This window comes from Pagrus pagrus (genome assembly GCF_965226575.1).
Source record: "Pagrus pagrus genome assembly, chromosome: 15".
In the NCBI taxonomy this organism is placed as follows: domain Eukaryota; kingdom Metazoa; phylum Chordata; class Actinopteri; order Spariformes; family Sparidae; genus Pagrus; species Pagrus pagrus.
Window position 1 is genome coordinate 21,189,210 of NC_140199.1, and position 21,861 is coordinate 21,211,070.

At 40.4% G+C, this 21,861-nt stretch overlaps 2 protein-coding genes across 9 annotated transcripts in view; one reads left to right on the forward strand and one right to left on the reverse strand.

Moving 5' to 3' along the window:
• Window positions 1-11,180, forward strand: part of lmbrd1 (LMBR1 domain containing 1) — a 65,606-nt gene extending 54,426 nt beyond the window's left edge. Inside the window, exons 15-16 of the mRNA XM_084375525.1 lie at window positions 9,219-9,310; window positions 9,773-11,180. Of these exons, the coding sequence (XP_084231651.1) occupies window positions 9,219-9,310; window positions 9,773-9,883 (203 nt within the window). The 3' untranslated portion in view covers window positions 9,884-11,180. The remainder of the gene's footprint in view (window positions 1-9,218; window positions 9,311-9,772) is intronic.
• Window positions 11,181-17,096: 5,916 nt separating this feature from the next.
• adgrb3 (adhesion G protein-coupled receptor B3) overlaps window positions 17,097-21,861 on the reverse strand; it is a 122,488-nt gene continuing 117,723 nt past the window's right edge. For 7 of the 8 annotated variants that reach the window (XM_084376166.1, XM_084376162.1, XM_084376161.1 and 4 more), the window contains 4 exons: window positions 20,550-21,220; window positions 20,393-20,428; window positions 19,429-19,533; window positions 17,097-18,144 (listed from right to left, as the gene is read on the reverse strand). In XM_084376166.1, the coding sequence (XP_084232292.1) occupies window positions 17,956-18,144; window positions 19,429-19,533; window positions 20,393-20,428; window positions 20,550-21,220 (1,001 nt within the window). In that variant the 3' untranslated portion in view covers window positions 17,097-17,955. The remainder of the gene's footprint in view (window positions 18,145-19,428; window positions 19,534-20,392; window positions 20,429-20,549; window positions 21,221-21,861) is intronic. The other variant, XM_084376164.1, reaches the window with a different exon arrangement.

A 21,861-nucleotide genomic window follows, 5' to 3' on the forward strand; every position in this document is an offset into this window, starting at 1 on the left:
CAACATCTTGGTAAGCAGGTATTCAGTGTCGAGCTCTCCATTATCTACTCTGAGGTCATTACCACACCGTTACTCAATTATTCAGCATAATGGAAATGGATCCTCAGGAATTAGATGCCATGGCCTCACACACCTTGCACCCTCTTCGGTATGTGATTTAACACAGTGTACGAAGGTTTTTTAAGGAAAAGAATTATCGTTCCATGAGCCTCTGTTATCTGGACCTCCAACTAGTAGTGATGCTGCTTTCCTCCTCATTTTAGCAGCTGTTTATTTTAGCTTGGGAATAGTATTGTCTTAGTCCATTTCATCTAACAGTGTGGTCCAGAAGTCTGAGACCACATTGAAAATCTCTAATAATGTCACGTAAACCTAGAAATAATCAGAAGAAAGAATGAAACAGGATCAGTTGTATCCAAAGCACAATCAGGCAGACCCAGAGTGACCACACCATCAGAGGATCAGTACATCAAGCTTAGTTTATTGAGAGATAGAAAAGCAACTTCATCAAAGATACAAGATTTGCTTAAAAAAAAAAGTGATGCAAAACTCCCATCAGCAAAATGACAGTCAAAAGAAGGCTGTCTCAGTGAACGAGTAGCAGTTTCTAAACCACTTCTCAGGAGAGGAATCAAGCACTTGAGGTGAGTGAAGAAATGCCAGAATTTCACGTTGGATGAATCCAAGTTTGAGATTTATGTCAGTAACAGAAGGATGTATGTACAGTAAGGAGACAAACAGAAAAGAGATGACAAGATGATGGCAAGTTGATACCTGCACAGCACTGACTCCACCCTGACCCAGGAGAAGTACTGTATTACCTCCATTCTTCAGAGATGTGCTACACCCTGTGGTCGATTCTTACTGCAGCAGCATAATGAGCCCAAACACAGCACAAAACTGTTGAAGACCAATAAAGACCGAGGAGTCCTGACTGTCATGGACTTCCCTTCACAAGTTACCTGACCTAAACCCCACTGAACATTATGGGGGCGCTTGAAGAGTGAGAAAACCAGGCCTGACAAGAAAGTTTGTCATGTCAACACTGAAGTCATGCTGGAATAACATGAGTCATCAGATTTTACACAAGCTTGTGGAGTCCATGCAAGCTCCAGTGCATGCTGTCATTAAAGGACATAACAAATAATAACATAACAAATACTGAGATATTCTGAAATGAATGGATGTCTATCAAAGATTCAACGTTTCACACTTGAGCTGATATTATAATTGGTAATGAAGAAAATTGTATTACATTCGAAACACAATAGCAGTATTCTGGTTAGTGGTCTCAGACTTTTGGACCCAACTGTATATCTGTTCTCATTGACACACAAACGTGAACCCTTGCAGCAGTAAATCTCTCAAGTTTGGTTTCACTTTGTCTTTGTTTTTATTTTGCTAAGTAACAACTCTTTTTTCAAACTCTAGTGTCTTAATTTTTAAGAAATGTTCAAATAAGCGTTCAAACCAAGAGCTCCAGTTCCTCTTGGTACTATATTTTAGTGTATCCAGTAGTATAAAGCTCTTCTAATAAAAAAAAAAGTATAAATGTGTTTCATGTTAAAACCTTTATGGCTTCAAGAAGCCTGACTGAAACCTGAGGAATTCTCAGCGTTAGATGAGGCTGCTCTTTCAAATTATTCTCACCACCGTCATGCTGCAGCTTATGGTGGGCGAGTGTCTTTGATCAGAATCTCTGACTCTCATATAAGTTCATCTACATCCCCCATCTGCCCTTGTCAGTAAAAATGGTATTTTTCGTTCTCACCGCCCTCTCGGATGATATGATGATCTATATTTTATGTTTTTTTTTTGTCTGACTGACTGTCTAATTGTTGAGGATCTCAGATGTTGATTCATTAGACCCATTTGAAAAAACGCCTTCATCTCACTTTTTGTTGCATTGGATTTTTCTTAATTGTGACGCCTCCCATCACAGATTTATCTGTCTTCATGTCCATTTCTAATGATCACTCCCTTGCTCAAGTAATTAACTGTCTCCTCTGTTGTTTATTGCTGTCAGGTTAACGCCTCCATCATCACATCTGTAACTCCCACTGTCGGTTACATTATTTCTCCTGACAGTCTGACCGATGATTTTAATGACATTCTGTCCATAAGCACACCTGACTCAATTTCTTTCGCCAAACCAAAAGATTCTTGTGAGGTAATTTATGTCAGATTTCCTGAGAAACCCTGTGCGTACATGAAAGGCATATTACAACACTGTCTACTAACTCAATATCATTTCTTATTAAAAGGCAGGTCAAAAACATATAAAAGTGCACCTTTGCAGCAAGGAAAGTTTATTTCACACTTAATATCAATAAATCCAACTCCAGGTTTTGTTTTTGACACAGTTGCTCAATTTACCACTACATGCCCTCTGGGTCTCTTTCTCTCTCTCTCTTTTTTTTCCTTTCCACGTTTAAGGTCGAAACTGTCAGACGAAATTAAAGACGTTATAGCGTAAGACCCCTGATGCCCGTCTCATTCTGTAAGCTGAATTCCAACCATGAGCTACCTTGGAAGATATTTCACATTTTTCTTGTTTGAATCCCACAGATGAAACTTTACACTGTGGACCGCTGTCTGTTTCCTAGCAACTTGCCGGTTCCCACAGCATTATTTTAAAGAGCTTCAGGGTGGAAGATGGTCCTAATTTTATGTGCTGCCTCTGAGATGTCAGGTGCCCAGGCAATTTTCAACAGGAGGCTCCCTCAACCCCAACACAAATTAATAGTAATTGTCTTTGCATCAAGGGGATCATTATCAATTTGTGTAACAATGGAATATGTCAATCAAAGCGTATTCTCTTGGAAGAAAAACGTCCATCTTGTAATCCACAGACACGCCTTACCTTTCATAGGTAGATAGATGGATAAATAGATAGATAGATGGATAGATCGATGGATAGAATTGGTTTGTTTGGTATTGAATAGACTTCCTATTAATTAATAGAATTAAAACCTCTTTCTGATCAAGATCAGGCATTAAATGAGTCTAATTAAAATGGCGCTTAAAGCTGCTCGAATCGTTATACTTCATCTTTATTTCCTGCTGCAGCTGGTACCTTTTTTAAGCTGTTGAAAGCAGCTATAGAGCAGCTATTTCCCTCAGGAGTTGGTTGAGATCAAAAAACAGTGATAAAAAAAGAGAGTGAATGTTGGACGTACATCCGTCTGTTAAATTCACCGTATGTAATTTCTGCCACTGGGGTCTTTCAAACAAAGACAAAACACAAAACACAAGTACTATGGGATTGTGGGGATTGTTGTCATGGTTGTTAAACAACAACCATTGCTGATGAATATCTGCCAGGCGAACCAAATGAAATGCACCGTTACCTTGAAAAGAATTGCCAGCGTCACGTATTTTAACTGAAAGTTCAAATTTGGAGGTTGTCAAAGTCCCCTGAAGTTTAACATATCTGGTGTTGGCGGCGCGCAAAGGATCTTGGGATATGGGGGGCCGCGAAGGATAGTAGCAGTGCGTCCTCCAAAAAGAGGGAGAAGAAGGCTGTATTTGTGGGCTGTATTTGGAGGAGCCTTCGAATTTGGACAGCCTTCGCGCAGCGTTGTGACGTAATTGGCCTTCGAATGCACCCTTCGAAGGATGCAGCCCCTGAATTTGGACACGACTATTGTCTGATATTATGACTTCAGATAGATTCGACTAGTGATGTAGCTGCATCCCCAGACCTCCAAAATGACCCTGTTGAGTAAAGTCATTTTGTCTCAAATAAAGGTTTACAGACTGGGAGTGAGAATCAATTTTACTGAGGTTTGGCAATGTGAATGAAGTTGTCAACCAATCATGTTTAAAACTGACGACATGTCACAACTCATGAGGATGGCACTTGTTTGTTTGTATATGTTTGTCACCACCCTGTGTTATATGTCAAAAAACACAAAATTATAAAGACAGTGTGACAACAGTGATTTGGGATGATCTCTGCACAGACAGACTCTATTAGCTGTTACATCCACCTATCCACCTATCCACCAGACTGCTTTGATAAAAGCAGTCTGGTGGATTTATTAAATTTAAATTAAATAAATTTACCATGCAGTAACTTGGGAGTTTCTGGTCAACCATTCATTTGTAACTCTGGTCTACAGTAGGGGTTGACAGATATGTATTTTTTCAGGACCGATACTGATACTGATGTTAAGTAATCCAGGAGACCGATAGCCAATAATTGGAACTGATATACTGTACATTTACAGAAAAAATAAAAATTGAAGATCTCAAAGTCGAGAATAAGCAATGATGGAGTGTAACCAAGTACAATTTATTCAAGTACTATAATTTTAAAAGTACTTTACATGTACTATACTTATAATAATACTTAATTTATTTAATAACTTAAATGAGCAAATTCAGATTATTCAGTGTGATTGGCTATTACTTGTGACATCAGATAGTATTGTGGACACTGAGACCAGAGTGGTTTTTATTTTTATCTTATCAGCAATCAGACATTAAAAAAAACAACAACAAAAAAAACAGATGAACCCGAAAAATTTTGAATATTGGCCAGATGAATCGATCTACCCTTAGTCTGCAGTAGGTATCATTTCAATGTGATAACATACACATCTTGCAAACACGCATATTGGAGCATACAATTTGCAAATTCACGTCACTACCAATATGAACAGTTTTGATGTGACGTCTGCGCAGGCAAGCATTTTTGAGTTTTTTTATTTGTCACTGTGTGTAAATACCTTAACAGTAGTGGAAACAAGACCCGCGTTGTAAATAGCAGGAACTTTGTTTCTTTGCTTTAAGTTGGTCTAAGGAGTGGTTTAGGTTGGGTCGAGTAAGGTAAGGTGACTTTGACATGTGCTGCCCGTTGTGTGTCTGTCTGCATCTGAAGCTCTTGAATGCTCCTCAAATGGATTTTCTTTGCAAGTAAAAAAAAGAAAAAAAAGAATATGCAATGAAGATGCTTTTGGTGAACATTCATCCATAACACTAATATGAGAAGCCAGAGATTTGAAAATAGTTGTGTTGAAGGAACAGCAGCATCCTCTAAGGACACTGGAATGAAAGTGCTCTGTTGAAAGTAAAAGTGCACAGTGTAGGAACATGAGTGCTTACCGATAGAAAGGCTCTCACAAAGGACTGTGTGTGTGTGTGTGTGTTTGTGTCTGTGTGTGTCTGTGTGTGTGTGTGTGTGTGTGTGTGTGTGTGTGTGTGTGTGTGTCTCTGTGTGTCTCTGTGTGTGTCTGTGTGTTTATGTGTTCAGGGTTTCCTGCATGTGTTTGTGTTTGAACGCAGAGATGAAAGTTATACATTATGCATCATGCTACACGGGGCACCACTCACCCAGGTATCATGAGTCAAGGTGAAATTACCTGCACTCGCACACTGCCCCATGTTCTTATCGGAGCACGGTAATGATTTCAAGGTGAAGTGGGTCAGTGGTGTACATGATAATATATTTAGGCAGACCACTGTTGTGAACCATCTGCAAGTCCCACTCGGAGCCCTGCAATTCAGCTGAGCAGCTGGAGAGCTACAGATGGCTGAGGTGCTGGAGGAATAGAGTGGGGTCATGGGGATGTAGATAGACTTGCTTCTGCTATTATCTGTTGATCCTGGCTAAGTACAAGCCCATTGTTGGTATACCTTCAGAGCCCTGTGAGCCCATTCTATCTAATCTTTATGATACATGAAAGAGCACAGACCTGGACCCTTTTTTTTTTTATTTCAAATTCAACACTCTGGAGGAGAAAGTTTTCAAAAAGACTGTCTTTTAATGAATAAATTCTGAACCAGGCTGAGTTATTGCTTTGGACCTCGATGTCACGTCGCTCTGTAAAACTCTGATTGCACTGTTCATGGGGTTCAAGTCAGTGTGAAGAGCTGTGTAAGAAACAGTGTGATAGGAGCAGCTCAGCAGGGTTAGCGTTAATGCTCCAGATGGCTCTCTAACATAGCCAGACAGTGCGGTTCGTCTTCACTTAAGCTTTGTGGACTTCCTTTCTTGCCTTGTTTTTTTTGGAATTATACAAGTCTTATTAGGATTATATTGAAATATTTTCTTTTATTGCTTCAGTGTGCATGGCTGAGCTAATTAATACATGTGATCTTAAGGGAAGCATTTTTTTTCCTTCCTTTTCCCCCTTAAAAAAACAAACAAAAAAAACCCAATCAGAGCACTGAAGAGAGACCCAGACACTGCACGCATATCATTGGCACTTTCCACATTCGACGTCATCAGCGTTTCCCATGCCTGCCAATACCCATTCAGGCACATAAAGGGGAATGACTCAGCTTAAGAATTCTTTTTATTATTCCTGCCGTCTCTGCCAGTCAGATCAATAGCAGTATCAGTTCTGTCAGGAGCTGGAGAGCTCAGACTCAAAGGTGATGTCACCGGCATAAAGCACTGAAAGCATTTGGAGTTTACAAGCAATAAATTAGTTTATTTCTTCAAGTTTAAGGTTTTGACGTGTTTGTGTTTGCTTAGTCAATACCAATTGAGCTGTCCTTGGTCACAGCAATTAAATATCATTTTGAGAACATAACAGAATCGAGTTATGCTGACCTTTAGCAAGGTCAGTTTGAATGGCACTATGTGGAAATTGAAGTAGTACTGTTGTATAACGTTACATTTTTTACTCTTTTGAATTTTCCTAATGTGCTCTCAGGCTTCACACATTCAGTAGCAATACTTGAAAAAGGGACCAAAGTTCCAAATGTCTTTTTGGTAAATTAGTTAGTAAGCTGCTGCCTGGTAGATCAGGTTCACCTGCAAGGAAAGCTTTTCGTACATTTTGCGAGTGGACTTTTCCATCCTCCGTATGGCAAGCACATCACAGGTAAACAGAAATGTTCTCTTAACTGGTTTATTCATGACTGTGGCTGCACTTAGTTGTAGAATATCAAAGGCTCATACAAAGATAGATGGAGACATCAATCAGAATATAACCATTGATATTAAATAAAAGCAACAATGAGATGTCTTCCACATATTTGAAGTTGAGTCAAACATATACATACAAGTTCTTCTTCAGATCCCTACGATGATAAGATCATAATTTTGTACTTGTTTGCTCACAATGATAATCTGGAGAGCTTCCAGAGGGTCCCAAACGGAGCTGCATACTCCGTACCTCATCAGAGAATCGGGGTTACATGCATAACCCATAACCTACGGTTGACTGTCTTCACAATTTGTTGGTGTCTTGTTGCGTGTCTGTGCTTTTACCTTTTGCCTTTCCAGTGTGTAACACTTGATATATTTGGCGCAAGACTCTATTAAATGTTGCATCACACCAGTTTTATCTATTGGTTAAGCCATATTCACATTGACAGGGACATGGGTTTCCTCTTTTCAGAAGACTGGTTGTCTTTTTGAGTTACAGTGACAAAATTGCCTCAGGGACCGCTCCATGTAGTAATAGCAGCCTGCTTTTTGGCTCTTAAGTGAGCGCAAGCCCCTTAATAACAATGATGTATAACAAGCACTGTTCCTGTGTGAATATAAACATCAGGGCAGCACGGGAGCCCAGGAGCTAGCACTGTTTCCTCACAGGAAGAAGATTCAGTGTTTGATTCCCGTCTGGGGCAGAGTCCGTATGAAGTTTTCATGTTCTTCCTGTGTTTGCGTGGGTTTTACTCGAGGCTTGCAGGGGTTTTCTGCCAGTGCTCTGCTTTCCCCTACCATCACAAGCGTGTATTAGGTTAATTCTCCTGCCGGCGTCCTTGACCGAGGCCTGATGATAGTTCACGGCACAAAGAAGTTACCTCTCATACTTCTCTAAAGACCAAAAACCCTGTCTCCTCAGGCTACATATCTGTCTTTTCCTCTCTCTTAAGTCCTCCTGTGCCAAAATATTGTTCTTGTAGCTTTCCACCTCATTAATCATTTTGGAGGAGAGATGTATTTCCTATAACTATTCCTTTCAATGATTCTGTATCGATTAATACTAAACTGAAAAGAAGAAGAAATACTCCAGAAGATGTTTTGGCAGAGGATGCTGTGATTTAGCAAACTTTTTAATGAAAAACTTTTACATTTTTAAAGTTTTATGAGAACGCATCCCTCTTAAGGAATGGCTCAGAAAGTGAACCTTGATAATATTTTGGACAGATGTGTTTTCCCAAGGCCAAGAATGAGCCTGCACAACAATAATTTGAAATCTGCTTTCTGGATAGGACTGACCTTTAACACGTCTTCTCAGACAACAAGATCTCGACTCGCGGCTGGAATCAAAAGTGGTGCTGAACAAACATGCATATAGACAACGTACGACGAATGTCCTCCACACTGTGAAGGCAAATCCATGCTTGTTTTTTCACTGTGTTTAAAGACCAGTTCACATTGTCTTCCATTTTTCTCAGTAACAACTCATTTTTCTAAACTTTAAACTTTCTTAATTCCACTCAGTTGCAGATTGATGAAATGTTTTCTCTATTTGGAGACATGACGGGTGTCACAATAAAGACAAAAAGTTGACATTATGTGACATATATACATGATGGAAAATAATAGTGGTGTGAATCTTCACTGGGCTCGTGATTTGATGTGGCTACAACCACCTGTCAACAATTCTTCAATGTATAGCATCCTCAATTTCTGTTACTGCACACAGCTACTTTTTCATCCATTAATACAAGCACTTAGATAAATCTGAACTCCGACCCCAACAGACTACAATATAAAAACTTTTTTCAATACCAGTATCTGTGTTACCCACCCCAGTGCATATAAACATTACAAAAACAAAACAGAAATCCGCCTGCAATGCATTACACGTGTGCTGTAATGTACAAAGATTTCATTTTCACACAGCAGTTTTAAAACGGGGTACTTCTTGAATGTGGCAAACATCATAAACATGACTCTGCTGCGCACACTTCTCAGAGTTGGACGGCAAATTTGACAGCGCCTCTTCCTGCTGTATTCTTTGTGATTGCAGACGTTAGCTCAGGGAACGCAGCTAACATGGTTAGTAATTGGTAATTGTCCTGTCCACTCACTTCATGCTTCCCAGTAATTTCATTAAATCCGAAATGTGGCCAGATGTCTCCACCACATCTCCCAGCATGTAGGAGTAACTCTAGCACAATGTTTTTGCTCTCAATTCTAAAGAGATTAAATAAATAAATGCTTTAGTTTTTAATGTAAACATGTATATTTATGTTAACTTGTATACTTTTTATTAACACAAAGATTGTGTTTTCTCTATCCCTTTCAGACCAGTGCATCGTGACAAGATCCTATCTTTTCCTCCACAAGTTCTGGTTCTTCAGCACAATCTACTACTTTGGTAACTGGGCCTTCATTGGGGTGAGTCCAAGCAAGCGAAGAAAATGTCATCGTCTTGACAAGTCGAGTCAAAATCACAGTAGAATGTTGTTTTTATGGATTTGGGCTGTAAAAAGAGCTCACGCAGGCTGAGACTTTTCTCATTGTTTGGCAGCGATTAATAACAAAACAGTGAAAATTGTTATTTTGTATCTTTGGAGCAGCAAAACACTCACAGAAACGACATCTATAAAACATTTAATTTAGTTCAAAAGCAGTTCAAGAGTGTTTGCACCGGGGACGAGTGTGAGAGCAGAAGCACATAATTTAATTTCTACTCAGAAAAAGGTTACTGGAAAATGATTTTCCAAGAATGCACACAGCTAATCTCCTCAGCAGAAAAACATTTAATAGCCTCCTTCCCGGTGCTGTGGATGCATTCTATCGATCAAATGGCCCTTATGAAATATTTTCTAATGCGAGCTTTGCTTATTATTTTTTTAGGCTTTCCTCATTGGTCTGGTGGTGTCCTGCTGCAGGGGGAAGAAGTCTGTGATTGAAGGAGAGGTGGAGGCCGATGACTCAGACGTGAGCGATGATGAATATGTACACTGAGACGACAGATTTTCCAATCAAAACTTAAAGGGACTAGAAAGTACAATTTCATAAGAAAATAAAAATGAATGTGAGTAATTTGTCCTAATGTAATTTATTGCTTTTAAGGAGTAATTGCGGTGGATTCCTGCCTTGTTTCGAGTTGACACATCCCTCCCCCTTAATGAGACCGCTCAGACTGATTGTTGTGTCTTTCTCAGTCAATATTATTGATGACTTTGGGATTCTGGGAGCGTCCCCCAACTCAATCCTACCTTGAGAATTCACTTATCAACAGTTTGAAACTGACACAAATTGGTCATTTTTCTGCTGGAGGAGACGGAGTCATATGCTGCTCCCAAACTTTAAGCTTTATTTTGAGACAGAGTTTGGACACAAACTTACTTTTTAAACCCTCTAAGCACTTTCTAGACCCTTTAAAGGTTATTTTGTGACAGAATCAAGAGCTGGTTGACGTTAATTTACCTTTTAAGTGAAATATTATTAAGACAATTGAGCCTACACAAACTGTTCTGCTTGCTTGTTTTCTGAAAAGGTAATTGGTATAAAAAATAATGATTCCTGAGTGTTGACAGCAGTAACATTTTCAAAGTTATTTTTTTAGCTTGTTTTTGTCTGAGGTTAAATAGCGCTAGGGGCTGGCTGCTGTTTCCCCCCCTATGTTTAGGTACTTGCAGTCTCAGACCATTATTATTTAAGCAAATGTTACTGTATTGACATACCTGCACTGTGTTTGAAATGTAACGGACCAACTGCAGCTGATGTTTTCAGTTATTCTTGGTTTTAAATGAAATGGGTTCAACTGCTTTTTGCTCTCTGTGTTGGAAGAGCATGAGAAAAATATATTAATCAAAGATATGGATGTGATTTTCTTTTAATTAAGCAGTACTTCTTGTTTTGCAGTGCTGTGGAGTTGATCAACAGCAGGCTTGTTACATAGAACTATTAATGACTTTTTCTGCTGTGTTTGATTTCCTGTCAGTGTATTAAGTGTCAAAATAAATGCACACTGTTGATTTAATTAACAAACTGACACAATATTATGATGAATGACTTCTTCTTTTTTTTAATTCGGAGACCAAATGTTTGTGCCTCATGAATGCACAGTGACACGATGGGCACATGGTGCTGTACATATACATATATGCTCCCCTAAATTTTGGAAATCAGCCTGAATCTCATGTTTTTTCTTTGAGATCTGGTTAATTATTAAGAATCAGCAGCTGTTGTGGACATTGTGTCAATATTTAATGATACCTGTATTCAAAGAAATAAAACAACATGATGATGACAGTCATTCACACTGTTTGAAGTGAGTGAGTTCAGCAGTTCTACTTTATAATGCCCGGTGTTTGAGTCGGTGTTTCTGCAGCTCTGGACAGTTTGCAGCCATTTTCCATAACCAGCCCCTTCCTCCTGATCATTCCTCTTCCTGCTGTCTATAAAATGTGGTTGCTATCGAGTCTTTCCTTATGAAATCATCTCTCTCGAATATAAAGTTTGTGATAAAGACATAAACTAAATTAGCCAGCCTTTAATTCTGTGTTACTTACCATATTTATCTTCATTAATCCCTGACTATAATGAGCGCTTTGACAAACTATTACCACACTGTGGTCAGATTTGGCAAATTCTATTAAGGAGCCGCAAAGCACATAACCTCCATCAGTAATTCTGTGTGTGAGGAAGTGTATTATGCCGTTTAAAGCTCAGGTTTTGACACTTAAACAAGTTTTAGAGCAATAAGGACACGTATCAAATGAAAGTGACAGTCAAATACATCCGTTCCTGGATTAGCATATTACCACTCAGCGCCTGCCTCGGATGGATTTGCATGAAATTTTGAGTGCGTGTCCAATTAGGAGTTTGTGGTATGCATACCTTGTCATAACTATTGTGCAAGCCTGCTTTGAGTAAAGCCATTATGTGATGTGCCACCCCCACATGCACTAATAAACCATATGAGCCTTGAGCCAAAAATCATGGAGTCCCGGAACTGCAGCAGAGAGGATGATCAACATGTCAGATCAGAGGGTTTTTGCTGCTCAGAGTGCAACTTTGTCTTGTCATGGCCCTTATTCAAAAGCCAAAGTCTTGTCTCATTTGCTGGCTCCTTCGGGCATCGCTTTTTTAGGTCGTCTCTCGCAAGTTTGTTTGGGAACAATGAAGACACTTTTAATGAAAAAATGGAAGTATTAGTTCAGGAAAATACAAATATTTTTGCAGGGAGCTGCATTATAGTAAGATCAGCCTGAGGGCCGTGCATAACATGAATTTGATTTGGACACAGTTTATGCAGAACTGTTTCATCTGTATTGGTGAACATGATTGAGTTTGATCCTACATCATAGAACTGAAATGTTTATTCAAATTCAGTTTGTTCCAGTATGAAAAAGGTTCAGTGTGTAGGATTTAGGGGGCGGCTGTACCGGCAGGAGTGGAATGTGATTTTCATAATTGTGTTTCCATTAGTGTGTAATCGCCTGAAACGAAGAATCATTGTGTTTACCTTTGAATGAGCTTTTAATATCTACAGAGGAAGCCCACCGGAAAGCTCGAGACTGGGACTTAGATCTCTAAATCATTTTAAACCATTTTTTTTCTCTCTAAGCCACCACGAAAGCTGTGGGTTTTCAGACTCGGATCGATTGGAGACCCTGAAACAGGTTTTGGTCTCATTATCTCCCAACTTGTGATAACCTGACCATCCTGCCAATTATCAGTCAACAAAACAGAAAAATAATTCTCTCCTTTATTCTTTATGGTTATTTATAACACAACTTGAGATAGCATAAAAGATGGAATGAAGAAACTGCCCACAGTAGATAAAAGGACTGTTTTCAAATAAGGCAGAGATGATTGTGTGGAGTACCCTAGATACCGAGAGGAATTACACAACAGTAGAGCCATTGTCGGGGGCCTCTGTACCCATCATCTATCTTCCTGCTCCACAGGATGAAAGACCATACTGCATTATACAGCGCATGGCAAGTACCTGCTGTGAGGAGCCTTCCAAAGTTTTTGTTGAGGAACTTCTTCTTTTCCAGTTCAGATATCTTGGAAAGTACAGTCACAGTTTTACAGTTCATCTTCAGCTTCGAGTCAGCTAACCCGCTGCCGTTTGTCTCAGAGTTGGATGATTTATTTTTTTCTAGCTTAACAAAAATATTTAGATCGTATTATAATGTTACAGTGCCTTTTCTAATGCCAGATATTTGATTGTAAACAGCTGAAATGACTGTATATGTTTGATGCAGCTCATTTATGCTCGACTTGAAGCCGAGCTAGCTTTAGCTACAGACGTTTGTTTGCAAGGTCAACAAGCTCGCCTAGCCGTGCTTTGAGCTTAACTTTGAGTTAAACTGATTCTAAAATGTCAACACACATCGACACATTTATTTAAGCGTGGAGTTGAAACGCACTGGGTGAATCGAACTGAACGTTAGCTCGTGGGTTATCAAAAATGTCGTTTTTACCTTGAAAGATGTCAAAAAGTCCCTGCAGATTTCCGCTATCCATCGTCTTTTCAGGTGCTGATCAATCAGGAAGCAGTGAAATGCTCACGTTTTTTTCAGATCCCCCACATTTAAACAACTTACCACCTGGAACACAGCAGCACATCATTATCCCAGCATCACATCTTCCCACCCTGAGCCTGACGCTGTGTGAATATAGTGACTCAACATGAGGGTATTTACATTCTAGCTACTTGCTGTAAGGCGTACGCTTACTTATAGCGGTCAACAGAAATGAATGTTATAAATAAAAGTACAACCTGATGTATTGATCAATAAGTGTTACTCCTTTATCTGCTGCGACATTTATCAAGATGCCTTCTGCACATGCCGGCATGGCACCGAGGAGACGAAACAACCTTTTGTTTTCGCGTGCTAATGGGTTAAATCTCTTGTTATCTTGAGACAACAAAGTTTGTTTTCTAGAGAAAACAAAATAATAAGCACAGCCATTCTCAGCTACAACTTCTTACCTACAAAACTAATGACATTATCATTGATCTCGGCTACATACAGTACACCTGTAGGATAAAGCTTCCGTAACATGGCAGCTTTAGAAGTTATTTTTTGTTATAAGTTATAACAAAAGTTGGGTTGAACTCGTACCAATTACTGTTTTGCCGACACTTTTCCTCTTTCCTGATATCCTCCACAACATCTGCCGGAGTGGTTTCTGTGATTTTTGAATCTTTCCCCCGGGCTTTAACTCCTCTGACAGGCCCTTGATAGATCAACAGTTTGCCTTACCCCTCAGTCACCCCTCGAGGGAGGAAAGTGACGCAGGATCAATGTGATTATGTTGATTCAGTGTTTGCAGCCCCTTAGCAGGTTAACCTCTCTGCTCTCCTGGGCCCGGGGGAGTTGCCACTCACTCCCAAATGAAGACTTGTCAACACGTCCCGGCTTCACTTCGTAACGACATCAGACATACGGACAAGTTTACGGCATGATCTGGAACTCAAATCTTAAATATTCTGCAGGATTCTCGTGAAGTAACAGTAACATTTGAAATATTTGATTATTTCAAGTAAAGTTAAGCATTTATACGCTGAATGATGCCTGCATGTGTTTTTATTTTTGCATTTGAACCTGATTAAAGACTAGCAGGAAGGTGTTGACGCAGGCAGAAAATGATGAACATTAATCATCTTCTTCTGGAGACTTATCCGCAGGCTGTCGGAGTAAAGGTGGAAATGTTTCACCTCAGTACCTTGCTCAGTTTTGTTAGAGGAAACCAACAAACAGTTAAAAGGAAAGACCCTGAACTGCACTGCATGACGTCGGCAGAATTTAGATCACAAACACTTAAAAAGCCTCTTCTCTGAGGAACTTTTGACACAAATGGAATAGAGGAATGATCACAAACAGCATTTCTAAACAAACATTAAAATAGGCCCCTCTCAGAAGGTTTATTTGTACGGTTAAAGTGTGTCATGCTCAGATGCTGCTGCTGCTGAGTCACTACGTACATGGCGCACTCATCTGACAGTGACATAATTCATCCAGTAGAGCTGATGAACAACTTTGATCCCGGATCCCCACATTTGAATACCATTAGGTCATATGGGAACATAAATTATCTCTGGAGGCACCGAAACCGATCCGTTCTCATCACTCTCAGGAAGATATTCATTCTGCAGAAGAAAACTGCCTGACAGCCGTGCATGTTGTCGAGCCAACAAGTTTTGTGAGAGAAAAATACGTTTGAACAACTGCACGTCTCGTGAATAAATAAAATAATGCTTTCTATAGCTTGTGTCGTGAGCTTTTGTGAGATGACCTCTGTTATCTAGAGTGTAGTGGTCCTCTTGCGTCTTGACAAGCTTAACATAGACTGTTCTTGAACCATTCAAACACAAGGTAACATTAATTCATTGGTGTAAAAAGAGGACAATATACAAATACTGTAGTGTCGCCTGAAAACTTGATGTCATAATGCATATATTTTTACCTTTTTGTGACCCCTTATGCGTTAAAGGTGCAATATGTAAGAGTGTAACTGAAATTAAAGAAATAACATCTACTGTAGTATTGTGTTGCAGAGATATCTACTGAACTTAGCATGCTAACCAACAAGCCCCTGCATTTCCTGTCTCGTAACACCACTGTGAGATCCCAGTCTGGACCGCTGGCTGCACGGCTAACTAAGCTAACTGAGTTAACTAGCTCACGGCAGCTACAGTCAAGCCCCCAGAAAGAGCGCCAGGCTTTGAGGCCAGTTTTTATCAGGGCCACACGGTGTAAATGTGTCGTCACTTCATGCGCTGTAGCCCAAAAATACTTTTCCCATAAGCTTACATTACATTGTGAAAGAAGCGGTGGAGAATGATGCTAAATGACTCGTTTTACTAATAACCAATAATTTTTACCAATAAAATTTAGAAGAGCTGCAGAATTAAATTATTTTTATACCCATTCAAGTTAGCCGGCGCTAAACCAGAAGTTAGCCAGCTCTGTTGGCTGAAGTCTGAAGCACCACTGAGCATCTTTCATAGGAGTGAACAGGACGCCAACACTGAATCCAGGTTTCTTGACCCATCTGTGGCTACAGTTAGCAGCAGTTAGCGATTACTCTGGTGATATGCCGCCCCCTATTTGTTTGGATGACCTATAACAGGTGTCTAATTGTTACATATTGCACCTTTTTAAAATAGTTTCACATCAATCCCTGAAAATGTCCGTCATAAAGATAATTTGTCTCATCTTTTACAAGCTTTCAGGTTTTGTATCGAGATAGATACTGCGGTGGGATGAGAGGCAGTTACTTCACTGACGTTGGCACATTAATGAAAAAATAAATCTCTAACAGGCAGCAGCAGTACAGTATATAATTAACCTGATTATGCATGGTAGCATGGTAAATTGAAATGCACTGTTAATTCATACATTCATGTCTAGACCGAGCACTACGTGTAATCAACTTAATTTATGTTGTGAGGACATCAGAGCACAGCTGAGAAACCTCATTAATGTAAGCCTGCCTTTATTGTCAGCTTCCTCCTTTTTTTCCCTCTCGTCATCACTCTTCACTGATGCTGCAGATCCAAGTCACTCCTCCTCCTCCTCATCTGTCTCTTCCCCCGCTTCCCAGAGGAGGCTCTCATACCGATGTGCTCATCGCCAAAGTGTTAGCCGTGCCGCAGACCACCGGACAGGACAAACAAGATTTTCTCCCTAAGCCCTCGCACCCTCTTCCCATTTGTGGTCCGTCCGGGCCCCGAATATCTTCACTGATCTTATCAGGTGAACCTTCTGGAGGCACAGAAAACCTATTAGGAGTTTGAATGTTTCCTATCCAAATTCAGAAATCAGATACAGGGGGTGGATTTATGAGGTGAGTCAGGAAACTCTACTGTGCTCACCTCCAGTTAAATGGAAGGTTTGAATCAGAAAGGGAATGACTAACCTGAGCTATGAATCATCAGAGTTTCTGAAGAAAACTGTTTGGGTAATCCAGTCTGTACCGAGCTCAACTGGGGATTGGATGTTAAACCAAAGTCCATGCAATGTTTTATGCATTTTAAGAGAAATAGGAGGAGCACAATTTTTCTTAAATTTCCTTGCTAACACTCCGGCGGGGATGGCTGTTTGTTCATCATCAGACACATGTCCATCATTTGATTTCACACATTCAAATGTTCTTTTCACAAAAGCACCAACTCCACAACCAACAAACCACATAAACTTGACACAACCTCTGAAGCAGTACGAACATATTTCCTCTTTTATTTACATTCCTTTTCAAATGTTAACATTTTTCGCTATAACTTTTTGATCAGGTTGGCATTTGTTCTCATTAAAATAAATTGGCACAAGTAAAACATATGTAGACAAAAGTTTATTTACACCATACAACATTTTTGTTTTTAAATATTTTATACAGAGCTGCAGATGAGAGAGCTTGCTGGGATCCTTCAAGCAGATTCTGCAGTATTAAAGTTGTGAAATATATTATTTATATAAAAGTGAGTATTATCTTTATTGCATTTAAAGCAATGAAGAATGTAGCTTGACAAACATTCATTTTAATATGACAGAAAAAATCCTCTTTGCCTCCCATGTTTTATATTATAAAGTAAAAAGTGTAGTAATGGCCAAACAGACTGTTATAAACTTTTTAAAAACCTGCATAAATATATACATTGTGCTCCCGGGTCCAGTTTTAGGAAATCAAAACTGGACCCAATGAAGCTGGGACGACATGGCATGTCATTTTGCTTTGTGAGGTTTCATCTAGAGAGATTACCTTTTTTAGCCAATTCCAACAGATAATTTGAAACACATGATGGTAAATATTGTACACCAGGCTGCCCCACACTAAGTACACTAGTGAGAATACAAAAAGTAACACTGATGTTTTTTTCCCTTTTTTTTTCTTTTTTCCTCTCTCCTCAGTCCTTATATTGTATTGGCACATAATGTCCCTGCCACACTCGTATTATCCAGATATGTATGCCAAGGCTGTTAGAAAAGTCTGTTGCTTTATTCAGTGCAAAATACATCCCCCTCCTCCTCCTCCTTTTTTCCTAGTTTGCATTTTCTCTCCTTCTTCACCCTCTAGACCTCCGTTTGGAAGTCTCCCTCCTGGACGTCTAAGGGTAAGTTGACACACTTTTCCCACTCTGCAGGCGTCATCTCCAGTGAGTCCTTGGTGTCAGATTCTAGTACATTCATAGTGGCGTAATTCTGGTACTCACAGGCTGGATTGTAGCTCTCCCATGGGTTCTTGATTGGCATTGTCTTGTCCTGTGAACATTGCCAGCGGGGCGTGATATTAATGGCATGACATCCTCTGCAGCTAAACTTGTTATATTTACAAAAATAAAACATTTAGTTCATTTCAAAAGGGCATTATATGAGTTCCTACCCATCGCTAATTGAAAATAATGGATTAATGCTGTGGAAAGCATCAAATAACAAAAGATAATGGTAGTGTATTAAATGTGACCATGCTTACACTATTATCATGGAGTCGTAGCAGAACTGTGTTTTTTCCCCAAGCTCAGAAACTGGTGCATTATATAGGCTTCATGTGTGAGCCATTCATCTGAATGTGCTCTCATTGACAGTCCCAAAGACACTATTGCACATAAGGCAAAGAAGCTGCTCCCATTCAGGGACTATAAAATGGATACTAATGTCTGCAGCCAGATCTGCAGCAGATTCATTTGGGAGAAAGAAAAAGAAAAAAAAGGAAAAGGGGGGGGAGTGAGAATGTTCTGTAATATCGTTTTCTATACAAAAGAACTTGCACTGGTAACTAAGCAACGGGCCTCAAATTACATTGTGCTGTAGGGTTGACTGAAATGTGAGCAAAAAAAGGATAACATGCAGCCAAAAAGCCTTCTTTGGCTGACATTGTCTAATAGTCTGGCTGTGTTTGGTCACCAGCCCAATTTCTATTTGTTGCATTCAATAGGGTAAACATTGCTGCTTGTCTGAGAGAGATGGATAAAGCTCGACATCCCCCATTGTCTGCAGCTCCAGCCAGGTGTGGAGACAAGACGGTGGGACTTTTGATTTGTGGCGAGGTCGAGAGGAATTCTCATAACCCGCCCGAAAGGAGAGACGCCCCCCCCCGACACAGGTTCAGTAAGAGAAAAGAGTGAACTTAAGGGGATACTTGTATAGATGTTGATAGATTAAAAAATCTGCCATGCATTAATGGAAAAATGATGGGGTTGCTAAGTAGATAAATGTGCATGTAAATAAAAGTGCATTCATGGCCTTGCATTGGAATGGATGCACTCTGTTGCGTTACCAAAGGTCTTTCTTCCCTGAGACTGGCCTTGTGGAGAAAATGCTTCCGTGCTTTTAAAGGGGCAGCACCCTCACTCGCCCCCCGCCAGCTGCTGGCAGGCCACTCTATGTATGGGAGGGCTCACTTCCACATGAATACTCCAGCTACGTAGCTGCTCATTTGCACAATCACACATTATGTGCCCTGCACCCGGATGTCTGAATAGGGTTATTTGGATGTTGCTCTCTTTAATTGGCTGACCGCCACCCCCCTGGTTTCCTGTTACTCACCATGCTGCCCATATTTGGTATGTCTCGAAATCGGTCCAGGGTTTGAAATTTCTGATTCAGTTCCTGGAACAGCTCCATGTGTCTTTTCCTGGTGTGCATGACTTTCTGCAATGGCAAGGGTTTTTTCTTTGGTATTGACAGCCAATAATGGAAATGCATCTTCTTCTCCACCCCCTCCAACTCTGATCAATTTGTTAGTGTCATGGTAGTTGACGTAAAGGCCAGGTTTGAAACAAATCTACTCGTCCCTGCATATATATTCATAAGTGACTGCCAAAATAAAGGAAACACCAAGATAATTAAAGTTGGGGTGATACAACACTATTTTAATTTGTAGCAGTTGGAGTATCTGGATTAAACATAATTCTTTAGTGACAAATTGCCTCGTTTAGAGTTTTGTTGGCGCAAGGGAAATCCTTATAATCAAACCTTGGCACAGATCCTCCATTTTAAGAGTCGGTGTGCATCAAACAAAATGCACGCCACGCTAAAATAGCTGCCAGGAGCCTCGTGTTTCCTTTACTTCGAAAGCGTGTACAATATATATGCAGCAAAGCCTGATTTAACAATGCAAAGGAAATGCTAAAACCTGCCGAAGGGGGTTTGCAAGCCAATATAATCATAGTTGAAACCAGTGGTAAAAAATCAGATGTGAAATGTGCAAATGACTTTAAAAGCATACATTTTGGGAATCAGCGTATAGCTAATGGATGTAGGAGATGGAGGAGGACAAAATGTAGATGAGGACTGTTGCCCTGTTTGTCAGTTGACAGCCTTGCTTTTACCTTAACGACACAGCGAGTCAATAAATCTCTTTGAGTCAAGGCTGTGTTACTCTAATAAGCTTAAGAGGCATAACAAGTACTAGTAAATCAAATGACAAACACAACTGCAAAAAATGGCTTTTTTCTGCATAAAAAAAGCTAGATGCATGTACTGTGGAGGGAGACGTGTTTGTACGTACCTCAAAGTCCAGATCAGAATATCGTGACTTTCGTCTCTGTGAAAATAAAACATGAAGGGGTTACTAAGAAGATACGTACATTAATAACATGTATGGTATATTTTAAAGTGTTCATTGCAGCTGTGTCCTCTGTGCTTCCCCACAGGAGGATAAGTACCTCTAAGGAGCTCATAGATATTGTCGACCCTGTCTCGCTCCTAGAAAGCCCCGCAGATTCCTCCATCTCAGCGAGGAAGTTCTTAACAGCCGTGCGAGGTTCAAAGGGCAGGTTTTGCATCTGCTCCGGAGCGCTAGGATACTGCTGCTCCAGGTTCACATTCATGTGGTCCATGCCTGACGGGCTGATGTTGAAGTCAGGACTCATCTTGTAATGCATCAGCCTCTCGTGCGGCAGCGTATCCATAGTGATGTTCATCTTGTCCTCTTTCAGGAGGGTGGACGTGTTACACGACCCTGCCGCCGCGGAGGCACGGGGCATGACTATGTAGTCTGTCTCCATCATCTGGCCCTGCGCCGGGTGGCCCTCCATGTCGTGGCCGCCCATGTCGTGGTCGCTCTGGCGCATGGCGTCGTCGGTGCACAGGTAAACAGCGCGGCGCATGTCGATGCTGCTGTCAGCCATGCACTGCTCCTTCAGGTCACCCACTCCCATCGGCATGTGCAGAGCCGAAGGCTGCTGGATAATCACTTTGGAGATGATGTTGCCAGGCAGCGTGGAGTAGTTGAGGCCCTCGGGGGCCTTCTCATCCTCCTCGTCATTGAGGGAAATGCGGGAGAGGGTGCCTGTTATGGTGGCGGCGCGACAAGAGCCCATGTCTTTGTGGAGTGCTGCAGGGCAGAGCGATACAAGGATTAGGTGGAATTTCTCAGTAATGAAAGTGGTGTCACAGTTTGAGATTATCCAACATATGAGCAAAAGAACAAGAGAAATCAAATCAATGTGAGCCAATTCACAGAGGATTTTGTGCTGCAGAGGGGAAACTGTAATAACAGATAATGACCTTGTAATGCATCACATGTTCTGAGAAACAGGAGGTATCTATTAAAAATAGACTGAAATCAACGGTTATTTTCATAATCAATTAATCTGCGATTGTTTACATGATTCATCGATGATTTAGTCGATAAAATGACAAAAAAAGCTTATCAAATTTTTCTGCAGTTTGAAGTGACATCTTCAAATTGCTTCTTTTGTTCGGCTCTAATTCAGATAGAGTGATTCTAAACACCCTGTCGTCACTGAGCATTTTCATCTTTTCATCGTGAATTATGTTCACAAAATGCCTGCAAGGAGATCACAAAGGCATATAATGCTCGCCTTTTTGTATAAAACTGTCCCTGTCTTGTATTCACACTGAAGAACTCCTCAGATCAAAGTTTACTCTCACATACTGAAGGGATGACACAGCAGATTCTAACTTCAGCGGCTGAGAATAATCCCTGTTTGTAAACTTAAACTCTGTGAGTCC